General features: G+C 47.5%; 2 protein-coding genes across 2 annotated transcripts in view; both read left to right on the forward strand.

The window, feature by feature from the left end:
- Window positions 1-3,017: 3,017 nt before the first annotated feature.
- LOC123607237 (ral guanine nucleotide dissociation stimulator-like) lies at window positions 3,018-5,466 on the forward strand. Its single transcript, XM_045496387.1, has 3 exons — window positions 3,018-3,693; window positions 4,294-4,353; window positions 5,298-5,466. The coding sequence occupies exons 1-3, from the start codon at window positions 3,308-3,310 to the stop codon at window positions 5,464-5,466; spliced, it is 615 nt and encodes a 204-aa protein (XP_045352343.1). The 5' UTR covers window positions 3,018-3,307.
- A 7-nt stretch (window positions 5,467-5,473) lies between these two features.
- LOC123606212 overlaps window positions 5,474-14,732 on the forward strand; it is a 102,759-nt gene continuing 93,500 nt past the window's right edge. Inside the window, exons 1-2 of the mRNA XM_045494311.1 lie at window positions 5,474-5,491; window positions 5,735-5,910. The gene's annotated coding sequence lies outside the window, so the exon portion shown is untranslated. The remainder of the gene's footprint in view (window positions 5,492-5,734; window positions 5,911-14,732) is intronic.

The raw sequence follows: 14,732 nt of genomic DNA on the forward strand, positions 1-14,732 counted from the left end.
GGTTAACTTGGCTTCATGTGGAAGGGACAATGATGAACTTTCAAACCACTCCCCCCCCAAGGCTACCTGAATAGGCAGTCCCACCATATGTCATGGATGGTAGCTGGGGACCTATTTCTTCTATTCTCTTTCCCACATAGGTGAGACAGGATCATTATATTGATGATATAATTTTAACACGTAAAGATTTGCCTCTACTCCAGGACACCTTGCGGGCTTTGCTGGAACATCTGCAAAAGAAAGGATATACAACAAACCCATAGAAAATTCAGGCAACAGGCACTCACATAAGGTTTGAGTTATCATCTAGTCAGATAAGACTCATATTGTTCCAGAAGCTGTGATTTATAAGATGCAAGTCCACCCAAACTCTAAGAATGTGAAAGAGGCACAAGGTTTTGTAGGGGTTTGGGGGTTTTTGAGGACTTTTATTCTCTACCTGGCACAGTGCCTCTATACTTTAACGCACCTGATGAAAAAAGGACATATATGGGATAGGGGATCAGAACAGCAAGACACCTTTGAGAAAGTAAAAATAATAGTAAGGCATGGGGCGCCTGGGTGGCTCAGTCAGTTGAGCTTCTGACTTCAGCTCAGGTCATGATCTCATGGTTCGTGGTATAAGCCCCTCATTGGGCTCTGTGCTGACAGCTCAGAACCTGGAGCCTGTTTGCCGTTCTGTCTCCCTCTCTCTCTGCCCTTCCCCACCTCACGCTCTTCCCCCCCCCCCCACTCTCTCAAAAATAAATACACATTTTTAAAGAAATGAATGTTTAAAATGGTACATTAAAAAATAATAGTAAGGCAGATTTAAGCTCTGGGCATTTGTCCAACAGGGCTCCTTTTTGGATTAGACGTGTCTTTGACTCCAGAGGCATGGGTTGGCACTGTGGCAGGGACAGTAAGAGGAGAGAGTACCTCTAGCATTTTGGTCAAAATCTGATATACCCTCAAGAGAACAATGGTTTTTAGCCAATGTACACAGCTCTCCTCCAGGTGGAGCCTCTCACTGTAGAACACACTGGGATGAGAACTTCCATGAGTGTGCAGGAGAAGATGAAAACTATTTTTCATCGACCCATCTCTGCTATGGCTCAAACCCCTACTTTGACTAAGTGGCATGCCTGTTTTCAGCAGAGGAGTCCCTGTCCACTGCCCAGTGTCTCTAGATGTGCAGGCACTACCAGGCCCTGTATAGAACCTCCAGATGCCCCACACCTATTCCTAATGGTGGCCCCTGCAGCCGAGAAAGAGTGGGTAGGAGTGATTCCCACGGATACCTGGTATAATCTACTCACATGGTCTGTGATCAGTATTCAGCCCAACACCGACACCATCTGGATGAGAACAGGAACAAACCATAGCAGCCAGTGGGTTGAAAGCAGCAGTCAGGTTGTTAACCCTTTGCACTGACAGCTGGGCTTTTCTAAAGGTATTAACCAGAGGGCTCAGACAATGGAAAGCCAAGTGCTTTGATGATTATGAATAAGCCCTTATGGAGTCAAAATATGTGGAAAGACATTTGGGTCTGTCTGCCAGAGCCTAAGGCGGACCTCACTGTTTTCACTGTACCAGCGTATAAGACACGGACACCTCCTGGCAGTCAGAAAGCTCACGCTTTAACTACTTGTACTAAAGTACAAGCTTTAACTACTGAACTCCGTTAGAATGGGTGCGTAGAAAGAGTGGCCACTGCAGTGCCCAGATGGAATGGCATATTGCTAGGAACGCTGAATTACCTTAAAGTACATTGACGTGGGTAACGCAGTAACAGCCTGTCCTGTGAGTTCTAAACAATGTCCAAGGAAACTGCCAAAAGCATCTGGAGCCATTCACTGGAATTCCTAACCAGGAAGACATTGGCAGGTTGATTCGATCAGCCCTCTTCCTCTGAGTGAATGTTCTAAATACACCCTGGTTTCTCTGGTCACTGCATCTGGCCTAACCCAAGCTTTCCCTTGCTGCCATACAAACCAGGCCGCCACCATTAGGGGATTCGAGAAACTGGAAACTACGTATGGATGCCTTCATAAAATATGCACCTTTCAAAAGTGGGAGTCACCTTTCAAAAATATAATAGGCAAAACTGGGCAAAAGAACATGACTCTGAATGGAGGTTTTACCTACCCTATAACTCACAAATGGCAGAGCTGGTAAAAAGAAAAAAAAAGAATATTAAACCAACAAATTAAATTAAATATGAAAGTAACAAGCAAAACCATCTTGGCTAGTGGCCTAAAATACTGCTCCAACCTTAACACATTAGAATGATCAACCAGCAGGGCCTATTACTCCCTATGATAGACTAGAGCCCCCCATTGAGATATCCAGCACCCTAATAAAAGTAAAAGCTGTGGGAAACAGCCTTTACCGTGACCATACATAAGATTAACTTGCTCTCCTGCTGACAACACCAAGTCCTATGACAACAAAAAAAGGAATTATCTCCTGAAATTTAGAATGGGACATTCCCCTGGGATAGGAAAGTTGCTTTGCACCTTGAGTGCCATCTCGGCTTGGATCTCTGCTTGGATTCCATCGCCCTGCTTCAAGCTGGACTTGATGAAATACACTATGCTTGAAATTGAACATACCTCGAGAGAGGGGAAGTGTGGGCATCTTGGACTGTATATCTCATTCACGATTCACCTTCTCATGCTTGCCATTGTGTTCCCCCTGGCCGACGTCTATGGTATCCTACAACCAAGCCAAGGTTTTAAAGCTGCCAACTCCATCTCCTCGAGGCCAGGAAGACACTGTGCTTCATTAGTATGATCATTTGGCCAACACTTTGTTCCCTCCACGAGAACAAAGAGGATGTTTGCGTATTTTCCAAACTCCTCTTCCCAGGTGTCCCTGTTGGCCTGACCATCCTTCCACACCTTCTCCAAGTCTGGCACATGATCACGATGAGCAGGGGGATTTTTAGCCACAGGGATATGGGGCTCATGGCATTATGTCTGCTGTTCTGCACTTTGGTTGCCAAGGAACACGCCCCTGGGGCCCCTCCAGATCAGGAGCAAGGGCCTTACCACCTAGACAACATTCTGGAAATGAGACCACTCACCTCCTCACCCATTCAGCCCTTCACAAATGTGGGACTGTGACAGGATTCCCTTCTCTTGCCATGTCACAGTGCTGCACTGAACATCCTACATGTTCTATTATCCTGATCCAACCTCTGCCAGGTAAAGTCCCTGTCTTCGGATCCCCAAAATGGACTGTGCTGTTAGAAATCACAGGGACACTGCTGTTAATGCAGGGAGGTGCTGTCCATACTCATCTAACAATCTGACCTGAGATCCTAATGTGTTCAGTCATTTCCCACCTCAAATTCTCGTGTGAATGCCAGGATCCTTTTTCCTACTCTGGGCACCCAGGTCTCAGGCTTGCCACAAGTCACTGGGGTCTGGGGGTTTGGTCTGCATTCTGGACTCCAACCCTCCTGTTGGCCATAGTGCTGTGTCTGATTCTATTTCCTTCATGTGTTCTACCTCAGGGTACAAATGTCACACCCGGGGATGATAATGAGAACTGTGTGCGGTGGACCATCGATGCAGGCCTGCTGAAGCAGCGAGTGGAACACCTCGTGCCCGCCTTCCTGGGGAGAGACCCCACGTACGTCTCCACCTTCTTGGGCACATACCCAACTTTTACTACCACCCAGCAGGTCCTGGAAGTGTTGTTTATGAGGTGAGCACCCTGCCCTTCACAGCCCAGTGTGATTCAGCCCCTGAAAGCTCTGAGTCTCAGGAAAGTCACCAAACGTCCTTGAGTCTCCCTTTGTTCCTCTGATCCGGGTGGAAACACTCCAGGTCCTCAGTGGGGGCACTGCAGGGAAAGTCACCCTGGCCTGTGGAAAGCTCTGCTGGCAGGGCTGCGTCTCTGCCGGGTCATCTTTGTCCTCTTGCCCATGATCAACTTTCTGCCTCATCCCTCACTGTCGCCAGGTGTTGAGTTGGGCTGTTTTCCCATTGGAAAAGGAGCTAGGAGGCTCTATCTGTGTGTCTGAGTCCTGGCTCAAACCAGCCAAGGATGCCCAGGATGAGCAGGACGCCCAGACCCACACCAATATGTGTGACGGAGCTGACTGGGGCCCCATCATTCTTCAAACACGCAGGAAGCCCCACTAGGTGCAGGCACTTCTGTAGGAGCTGACTGGGATCCAATGCGCAGAGCGGACAGTACCCTCCCCTCCAGAGCTCCATTCTAGTCAGCAGTCAGTGACTCTGGATAGGACAAGACGTAGCATCCACAGGACAGCTCATATGATGTCCTTCTGGCCTCCTCCAGATACGGATGCTTCCATTCGGACGCTGAGGAGGATGGCGGACCCCGGGAGCAGGAGAAACAGTGAGTAGGCTGAGCTCAGGCTGGAGGGCCTTCCTTCTCCAAGAGGGCAGTGCTGAGACTGCGCGTGGGAGGGGCTGCAGGACCCAGCATCCCACACGTCTGAGAGTCCTGTGAGAGGGCAAAGTTCTGAGGGCTTTCTCTTGGAAGCAAGGAAAGGGGTTCTGTCCTGTCTGGTAGAGGATGGGCTGTGGGCACAGGGAGGCAGCAGAGGGCGCCGGAGGACCGCGTCAGCCCCTTAAGAGAGTCCAACCCCATCCCTTCCCACTCACAGCCTTGCCTAGACCCCCATCAGGGGACCCAGAATAACGGTTTTGGGGAGCATCACGCTCACCACCTTGGGGAACATCCACAGTGCGTGCTTAGCAAGGGTGCAGGAGACACAGTGAGGGCTCAAGGAGCACCTATCACCCACACGATGGGAGAACGGTGTCAGCGGGAGGACACCCACATGTGCACTGAGTGCATGAGGCAGCACAGAGGCACAGGTCGTCACGTTGAAGGCATCAGGAGGGTCCCAGCAAGCCCAGGTAAGAGACAGAGTCCTCTTGTCCCGTATTTGTGCAGATTTTCATGGAGCGCTAGGGTATGCAGTGAAGGCACCGACTCACCCCGACACCACCCCTCCACTCACGCACGGACTTGAATTCCAGTGGGAGGTAGGCAGGGGGACACACGGAGGAGTCTGGCTGGCTTCCCCAAGATGGACAGACTTTGCCACATCATTGGTTAAGGGGTCCCAGTCAAAAAGACTTTGGCCAGTCCCTCTTCAGTGACTAAACTATCTCAAGCAGGACTCCTAAATCACAGGTGGGCAAGGTGTAGGAACAGTCTCTGGACATCCAGGAGCAGGAGGCATAGAGGCCAGGTCCCACAGGCCTGTCCTGAGACATCAGTGTGGGAGGAACACCCCGTCCTGATTGTTCTGGCTACTTTTGTATCCCCAGGGCCATCTCCTCCATCCTGGGCACCTGGCTGGACTACTACCCCGAGGACTTTTTCCAGCCCCCAGATTTCATCAGCCTGAAGGCACTGCAGGAATATGTAGGGGTCCACATGCCGGGCTCTGAGCTGCAGCGCCGCGCCCGCCTTCTCTACTCATGGCGGAGAAAGTGAGAGCCCAATGAGCCAGAGTCTCTGGGTGAGGAGGACTCTGGGTGGGAGATGTGGGCATGTGGAGGGGACGGGGTACGCCACAGAGAACATGTTTCCCGAGACTGCAGGTGGGCCAGGCGTAGGGACTAGTCTCAGGTCACTGTTCCATTAGCCTGCCGTCTGGCAGATTTCCTCCTGGTGGGTTCCTTGACTCAGATGACCATGTGTGCGGGAGAGGTTTCCTGGCATGGAATGGCAATCACGGTGATGACACTTTCTATTCTTGAAGCTTTGGCAGCAGCTCTAGAGCCCCGTCCAGACGTCCCTCGGGAGCGAGCCCCCGCTATCTCTGCGGTGCCCACTGCAGCCTCGCAGCCCAGGCTGCCTGAAGCCACCAGTTCTCCTGGAGCTCAGCGCGTACGAGAATCGGAGACCCTCACGGCAGCGTCCCCACCAGGGCATGAGGTACTCCCAGCTCTGGCTGACAGTCAGGAGCTGGAAGAGCCACCTGCCCCTTTGGTGGCCCCAGAACATGAGCAGCCCCCAGCCCCAGCCGGCGGGGTCACGGAAGGGCTGGAGCAACCACCTGCTGCAGCTGAGCAACCAGCCTCAGCTCCCCAACAGCGGCTCATGTCAGCTGCAGCCCCAAACAGTGAATTCCCTGACCCTTTCATTTCGTTCTTTGTAATTTTTGTGGTTTGTATAAAGATATTTACTGTCCTTATGTATTGTTTTATAAGTAAAACATAAATTAACTTCAAAATAATTTTACTCTGATTCTTTGAATGTACACATTGAAGTGCCATTACGTATATTCACAGAATTATACAACCATGACCACTATGTTCTCCTAGAATATTTCCATACAGACACATGTATACTACCCATCAGCCATGGCTCAACCCTCACCCCGGTCTCTGCAACCACTGACCTTGGTTTCTGCTACTTTAGCTCCTCTGGGGTTTTCAGGTGTGTGCAATCACACACCATGGCTTATTGTGTCTGGCTACATAACATGAGAGTGATTAATAATTGGTTAAATATTCAATCAAACTAATATTTTTAGGACAGAGGAATATTCCCCAAAGAACAAAGATTATGGAAGCCTCCTACTTGAAATATCTTCATTATCTGGGATAGGGATCCCATTTAGAAGTTTGACTTGAGAGCTGAAAGCCACAAGAGAAATGTCTGGAGCAGAGTGATACCTTGAAGACCTTTCATTTTCCTCGTGAGGCCATCTTTAAATTAGTCTAAGGTGCATATTAAACAAACATCAAATTCAAATATGAAATCTTCTCATTTACTACTGATATAGGTTTTATACGGATGTTGTTTCTTAAATGAAATAAAAATCTGAATAATAAGGACAGGCGCCAAAGTGGCACAATTGGTTGAGTGTCTTGACTTGATTTTGTCTCAGGTCATGATCTCATGGTTCATGGGATCAAGCCCCAAGTCAGGCTCTACAATGACAGCACAAAGCCCTCCTCAGGATTTTCTCTCTCTCTCTCTCTGAAAATTAAGAATTAGAAAAAAAAAAAATACAAATACATATGAATAAAATGATATACCCTTGTCAAGAAATATTTGCCATTAGACATGGGGTCCCTCCTTCCAGTTCTTTTACTTTGAGTGCAGCAAATTGTGTGTGTTTGTGTGTGTGTGTGTGTGTGTGTGTGTGTGTGTGTATCAGTTGTGTGACAGGTTGGGCGGGGAGCGTTTCATGAGTATGCTCTTTAGTACCTGATGTCCCCATAATGGACAGGCTCAAGTCCTGTCCCCTTCTGCATCCTCAGTGGTCACACATCATCATTTACTCTGTGTCTCTACAAGTTGAATAATTGGGCCAATTCCAATATTTTGACTCTCATACTTGTACTGAAGGGTACATGTGTACCATTAATCTCTATTTCTTTAGAATGGTACACCTAGCACAATTTTGGGGACATAATTTGTACACATTTTTCAGGTGTAGCCTGCAGTTCCTAATATCTACAGACTCTTTAAGACATTAGGGCCTTCTTTGGGAAGGGAGCGACCCCTGGGACTGAGTGGATACCTGAGGAATTCAGAGGACAAGCCAGCACTGAGGTCATTGGGGTACCTGGGAGTGACCCATGGGGCAGGGAAGAGCCCACACTCCCTCATTTTGACCTCCTGCACAGCACCCCTGCCCCATGTCCTGGAACACACTCATCCAGGCCCCATCCCGTGACACACCCCAGACCCTTGTGCACCTCCTGTTCCATAGCTCAGTTTCTAAGTAGAGCAGCCATTCCCTGTTTTCAGGTCAGGGGAGGATGCAGGCTGGGCCTCTGCTGCTTGCTTGGGTAACTAACTAGGAGTGTAATTGCCAGATCATAGGGTCGTTCTATTTTCAACTTTTTCAGGCACCTCCATATAGTTTTCCAGAGTGGTTGCATCAGTTTGCATTCCCACCATCAATACAAGACGCTTCCCCTTTCCCTGAATCCTTACCAACACCTATTGTGTCTTGGGTTGTTAATGTTAACCATTCTGACAAGGGTGAGGTGGGATCTCATCATGGTTTTGATTGGTATTTCCCTGATGATGAGTGATGTTGAACATCTTTTCATGTGTCTTTGAGCCATCTGGCTGTCTTCTTTGCAAAAATGTCTATTCATATCTTCTTCCTATTTCATTTGTAAAAGATTTATTAATTTATTGTGAGACAGACAGAGAGACAGAGTGTGTGCGTGTGTGTGTGTGTGTGTGTGTGTGAGCGTGTGTGTGTGTGTGAGTGCGTGCGCACATAGAGGAGAGACAGAGAAAGAGGGAAAGAGAGAATCTTAAGCAAGCTCCATGATGTCAGCACAGAACCGGATGAGGGGCTCCATCCCACAAAACCATGAGATCATGCTCTGAGCTGAAATCAAGAGTTGGACACAGAACTGTGCTACCCAGCATGCCTCTTCTACCCATTTGTTAACTGGATTCTTTGTTTTGGGGGCATCGAGTTGTGTAACTTCTTTATGTATTCTGGATAATAACCTTTATTGGATATGCCATTTGCAAATATCCTCTCCTATTCCATAGGCTGTCTTTTACTTTTGTTGATGGTTTCCTTCACTGCACAGAAATTTTTGTTTTGTTTTTGTCTGTTGTTGTTGTTGTTGTTGTTTTGGTGGTGGTGGTGGTGGTGTTTTATGTTTTATCTCGAGGAATTCCCAATAGTTCATTTTTGGCTTTGTTTCCCTTGCTTATGGTGATGTGTGTGGTAAGAAGTTGCTATGGCCAAAGTCAAAGAGTTTGCTGCCTGTGTTCTCCTCTAGGATTTTGATGGTTTCCGTCTCACATTTAGGTCTTGCATCCAGTCTGGATTTCTTTTTGTGTACGCTGTAAGGAAGTAGCCCAGTTTCCTTCTTCTGCATGTTGCTGTCCAGTTTTCCCAACACCATTTGTTGAAGGGACGGTCCTTTTCCTATTGGCCATTCTTCCCTGCTTTGTTGAAGATTAGAAGACCATAGAGTTGTGGATCCATTTCTGGGTTTTGTATTCTGTTCCACTGATCTATGTGCCTGTTTTTATGCCAGGACCATACTGTCTTGATGACCTACAGCTGTGTAATATACCTTGAAGTCAGGTCGGCCAGTCCTGTCCATACATAATTTTTTTCGAAAATTTGCCTTCACATGCTTCTACAACTTTCTCTTTCCTTGAGATTTGGTCCTAAGTTTTTCCCTTTCCAAATAATCTGTCTTGTTTCCTGGCAAAATTACATTCTTTTCTTTCCAGAAAAATGTATTCTCACTTCTCATTCCTTTTATACATGTCTCCTAATTTCTTACATACAAGATTCTTTCCTTCAGGGTGCCCTGGTGCCTCAGTTCAATAAGCATCCAACGCTTGGTTTTGGCTCAGGTCATGACCTCATGATTTGTGAGTTCAGGCCCCAGGTCAGGCTCTGCACTGACAGTATAGAGCCTGCTTGGGATTCTCTCTCTCTCTCTCTCTCTCTCTCTCTCTCTCTCTTCCCCACTCCTGTTGCTCTCTCTCTCTCTCTCAAAAATAAATAAACAAAAAGAAAAAAGAAAAGATTGTTCCTTACAATATTCAGTAGTTTCGATTCCATTTATCTGATGAAAACTAAGTAGTAACCAGTTGTGAATTACCACAGGAGAATTCTTTGGGTTAGCAAATTCATGAATGTTTTGTAATTTTTAGAACATGTTCTTTCATAGTACAACTCTTTCGTAATGAATGAAACATGTTTCCAATGCACTCATATTTACCTTTACATCTCTATAATAAGAAGCCAACAAATGATAAACCTCTGTTTAGCAATGAATGGTTTAGCGTTTTAGCTTCTTTGGAAAAGACTTAGACATCTAGTGACTTTAACTCAATTTACAAAACTTTATGAAACCAGCGAATACTTAATAAAATAGGCAAAATCAGTCAGCACTTTCAGGAATCCTTGCTGACAGAGAGCAATAATTACAACATGAATTTAACTAATAAATTCAGGTAGAATAAAAGTGGATTATCTATATCACGTTTGACACTGATAACTCAGGAAGACATATCTCTCTTCCTTGAAAGAGCAATGTTTAGTATGGAATATGCAGCACCTGCACCCCCTGAAAGTTAATCACTTTGCTCCACACTGGCAATTTTACCTGGGGCTCCCATGGGGAAATCTCAAGTGGGCAATTTAACCCCAAAGCAGGCCTGGAGCCTTTTCATGTTGCTTTGGTAGATGCTCCACTCTGAAGCTCATAAGGCTGCGACCCAACAGCCTGGGGTACTTTTGCTCCTCAACAGTGAGGGGAGGAGAAGCAAGATCTGATAGTGGCAGAAATGCGGAGGATGGAATCCACTGTGACAGTGGAAGCCTTGCCGGTCGTGCAGGAACTAGAAGAGGGGAAGGCGGGGGCAGAGGTGTGCTGGTAGGGATGCCACCAGCAAGGCCAGAAGCAGGTTCAGAGTTTGGACTAACATTCCGCTGTCACCGACTCCTGTCTCTTCCTCTTGCAAAACATGTCGTTTTCTCTACTTGGTTTTGAGCCCTCTGATGGAGGCAGAGGAGCAGGAAATGGGTTGGACAGCTGGTGCTCATGCTTGAGGAGATGGATGGAGTGTTTCCAGTGTCAGCCTGCCTTCCTTCTTCTTTTTCTCATTATTCTGACGATTGGCAAGGGTGTCCGGTGTCGTAGATTTTCACCCATCCTTATCTTTCTGGACCATAAATTGGGATCCTCCCCACCAGGCATCTTTATGATGGAGTCACAACAAAGCCTGAATGTAGGTGATTTCATCCCAGATCGGGTGAACTTGAAAAACACTTTGTTTAGTTTTTATTTTTCTGAATTTTAGAAAGCACAGTCTTCCTCCACAAGTGCTTGATTTTAAGCCAATTAAGTAGAGCTCATCTATAAATTATTTTTTGGAATACTATCCAGAGGTAGAAAAAATATCTGTCACACTTGTAACACATATGGGCACATACACACAATCCAGATGCAAACAAAATCTAGCCTTTGTTTCACTGATATTTGTGAAGTGAACATTAAAGATCCAACTTCCAATGATCTCCCCGTTATTAAAGCAAATCAAATGGCAAGATAGCATGTCAATTTAGGGACGTATGAATTAGTTATTTTCCAGTTTCCGACTAGAATACGACTAGTTTTGTCCAAAGATGCCAAATGCTGCAGCCACCAGCACAGCAAGTGAAGCCCAGTCTGCTTCTGTGAGCATCAGCTCCTCTCAAGAAGTCAGGGGTTTCACTGACAGGACTACATGGCTTCCTAGTCTCTGGTTGCTTAGTGTTAGAGCTGGGTTTCTCTTAACTCTGTGTAGAAGAAAACTCATTTCGACATGTCAACAGGAGCACGTCTGAGTCATCTGTGACCCAAGTTATTCTTGGTTAGTTTTCCCAGTTAAGTTAGTACTTCCAAAGAGAGGTTCCATATACATTGTATCTATATCCTGTGGAATTCCTGTGGGTGGTGGTTGCTTTTCCAGAAGCCGTTTGGCTTTGAAACACAATTCCCCATTCATTTAGTTTCAGTTTTAGAATAAAGCTTGAGCAAAATCAAAAATGGTAAGTATAGTGGGTTGGGAGGGTGCTGCCTGTGAGTGTCTCTTACAAATGGCCACAATAGACTCTCATGGGTGTCAGGTTCTCCCAGAGAGGGCTCAAACCGTCGAGGGGGCTCAGAGCACTGGAAGATCAATCTGGACGTGTGCGTCTCTGGATGAGCCAATCACTAATTACATTATGGAATAGGAAGTTCCTCTAGGACTGATACACATCTCAAGGAATATCCTCAGACATTTGCACTAGCCTTTCAGCCAGCAAAAGGTGACATTCAGCTGGAAGGAACAAGTCCTCCTCTTTTATTGGAGAGGAATGCCTTAGTCTCTCATAATTCTAGCCAGAAAATTGCAATCACTATGAAGTCAAATTCAAACAACCAACCCATCCAGGCCAACACCTCTATGGTATTCCCACCTAGAGAACATTAACAGTAACACTTAACACCTGGAATAAAAGTCAAGCCCACCAGCGGAAACTGGGGAGCTCCAGATGTCAGCAGAACTCATGGATACACTTTCAGATGGTGAGAAGTCGGAGGGGCACAAAGAGCCTGTGCTGGTACCAAGCACTGAGTTCCCAAAGACCTCCAGGTGTTCTCAGGCAAGTTTCTGTGATATCCTGCCCACTATGCCAAGAAATGTCGACACTAAATGAACAAATTGGGGAAAACAATGCAAAGAAAATGGGTTTTATCTGAGCTCCAGTTAGAAGAGCTGCTAGGGATACACAATTTTCTCAAAAAACCTGTGCTCCACTGAAGGATCACCTGGTGTAAGGGTATATTAATATGCATGCATATGTGTAAAGGGTAAGGAATACTCATGAAGAAAGACATTGCAGAAAGTTACAGACTTATCTTAAGATTTTAGTATATGGAAGGCTATATGAATTTAATCATATGGGAACAGGGAATTTTTTTCTTTCTCTTATTTTTATGCTTGGAATGAACGTTTTTTGTCATTTTTAAAACCTATCAGATGTACAGTATGTCCTCACGGGAGTAATAGAGCCCATGCTTTGAGGTTTTGCAGGGTTATTTTGACCTTGATCGCTGTTAAAGTATACCTTCCCTGGGAATCTCACAACGAGGCCCACAAACATGAAAACTGGAGAATTGCTTTTATTATACCCTTTCCCATGTTTGAATGGAGGCTGCCTATGAGCACACACTTTGAATTCCTCTGTCCCCACAAACCTGTCCCACGTTCCCATTCCCTTATTCCCAGCCCCACTTCCTGATCATCTCTTTTGCTCAGTTCTGAACAAAACAACACCTGTGTTCACCTCCCTCGTGGGAAAGAAGTCCTAGGGAGGGGTACCTTGAAGTGGGGCCCAAGCCCACCTCCTCACCCTGAAACCAGCCTCTCTCATCCCTTACCTTCAAAATTGTACCCTTTTCCTTCCTGGATGCAGGGATGCGTGGTAACCTCTAGAGTGCATTTTAAAGTAGTCAAACAAACGAATTGTATTTTCTGTTGATTACTTTTGCTCTTAAAATGACTTAATATTGAAATTGACCTGGAACCTCTAGGGTGTCTGGTTACCTCAAGTGGTGTTTCTTGAAACATATCTCAGAAAAACATGTTCCCACTCCCCCACGTTGTTTGTTTCAGCTTCCTGCTAAATGTGGTGTTGCAGACCCTGGCGCCCAGCGCTGTGCCCACTGCGGGGTGGGGGTGGGGCGATGGAGGGCTTGGATCCTGGGCCCAACCAGGTGTGAGGGAGCGCCTGCCGCCCCAAGCCCCCAAGTGTCTGGGCCAGCCAGAGGCTGATGCCCACATCAGCCCCCGACCGGGGACATGCTGCTGCCTGGCGCCTGCGACCCGGTAGCCATGGCATTGGCGGTAGGGGTAGCGGTAGTGCTCGCGGGAGCGCTGGCGGGAGCGCAGGCGGGGCCCCGCGTGGAGAAGACTGGGAGCCAGGAGCCTCCAGCCTGGGAGGGTGGCGGCCCTGCTGCTCCTGCTGCTCCCGGAGCCAGAGGCCAGGGCGCGGGACGCGCTTCGCGGGCGCCTCGGTCTTTGGCCGCGCCGGTGGAGTGCCAGCACTGGCTGGGGCAGAGCGCGATGCGATGCCCCCCGGAGCCCCCGAAAGACCATCTGGGAGAAGCCTAAAGGTGGAGCCGCTGAGACCCACAGCCTCCCTCCAGGACCTGCCTCAGTCGCGGTGCTGCCAAGGTAGGGATCCTAGCGACAAGGTCGCACGTGGCCTTCCCCCCTGCCCCTCTCTGTCTTCCCCTTCCATGAGCACCCCCCCCCCCTCCCTGGTGCTCCGGGCTTCTTCTTGGGCTCCTTTGCGGCTGTGGTCTGGAGGCCTCAGGAGTGGGCTTTCTGGGTTGGACCCCGGTTCCCTGGAGGAGGAGGGCCCCACATCCAGTAGACGGTTAGGCTCAGGCGGTGGGGAGTGGCTCAGGTAGAGACGGGGTGGGGTTGGCGCCGAGTGCCCATGGATGTCTGATTGGGTTGGTGGTTGGCGGGTGGAGGTGGGATGGAACGAACGAAGGAAGGAAGGAAGGAAGGAAAGCGTGGACCTGCGGTTGTGGGAAAATGTGAAGGCGGGTCCAGGGAAGTTGCAGCCATGAGCAGGAGGAAAACATCCTGAAGGCAGCACCTTGACCTCACCAAAAGCAAAGGCCTAAGAGCAGAAGCTTTCCCAAACTTCCATATCGAGGTGACTGGTGCTTTATGTTTTCAGTAAGATGGTGTGGTGTAGGCCACTTGGAGCAGCTGAGGCTCCTAAGCATCTGTTTTGTCCTTGGGGGGTGAGGTGTCTCTGTCAGCAATTCAGAAGATTATGATTATCTTGAAGATCATTATTTTCTTGATTACCATGATTACTATATTCTGCCCAAGTAATCGCATGCAATTTGATAAGGAGCTCGATACCCCGAACCTTTTCGTCACCAAACGCTCGCCAAAACAAGGAGTAAAACAATCACTGTTGTGCGATGGACAATGCACAGTACCTTTATTGTACTGTTTTAGTGGTGTGTACATACGTTTAGAGTAATGAAAGTGTCCACTTAGATCTAAGGAGTTTTTTGTGACATGATGGTACTTCCATAAAAATAATGGAAAATCTAAGTTACCTAGTAATCTAAGCACTGTGTTCTTCTGGATACGAAATCCTAAGTAAAGAACTCATCATGCAAAAACTGTCAAGTCCTGATCATTCCTTATTATTCTAGTAGGTCTACTGAATGGAATGGACTGAACTAAGGTCT

Source organism: Leopardus geoffroyi, chromosome A2 (assembly GCF_018350155.1).
Source record: "Leopardus geoffroyi isolate Oge1 chromosome A2, O.geoffroyi_Oge1_pat1.0, whole genome shotgun sequence".
NCBI classification, from domain to species: domain Eukaryota; kingdom Metazoa; phylum Chordata; class Mammalia; order Carnivora; family Felidae; genus Leopardus; species Leopardus geoffroyi.

What these genes read in the sequence shown, in the direction of transcription:
- LOC123607237 (XM_045496387.1), top strand. Translation starts at nt 3,308, where the DNA reads ATGTGTTCAGTCATTTCCCACCTCAAATTCTCGTGTGAATGCCAGGAT. An exon ending in CTGGAAGTGTTGTTTATGAG is followed by an intron (nt 3,694 to 4,293) that starts GTGAGCACCCTG and finishes GGCCTCCTCCAG; the next exon opens with ATACGGATGCTTCCATTCGG. An exon ending in CCCCGGGAGCAGGAGAAACA is followed by an intron (nt 4,354 to 5,297) that starts GTGAGTAGGCTG and finishes TTGTATCCCCAG; the next exon opens with GGCCATCTCCTCCATCCTGG.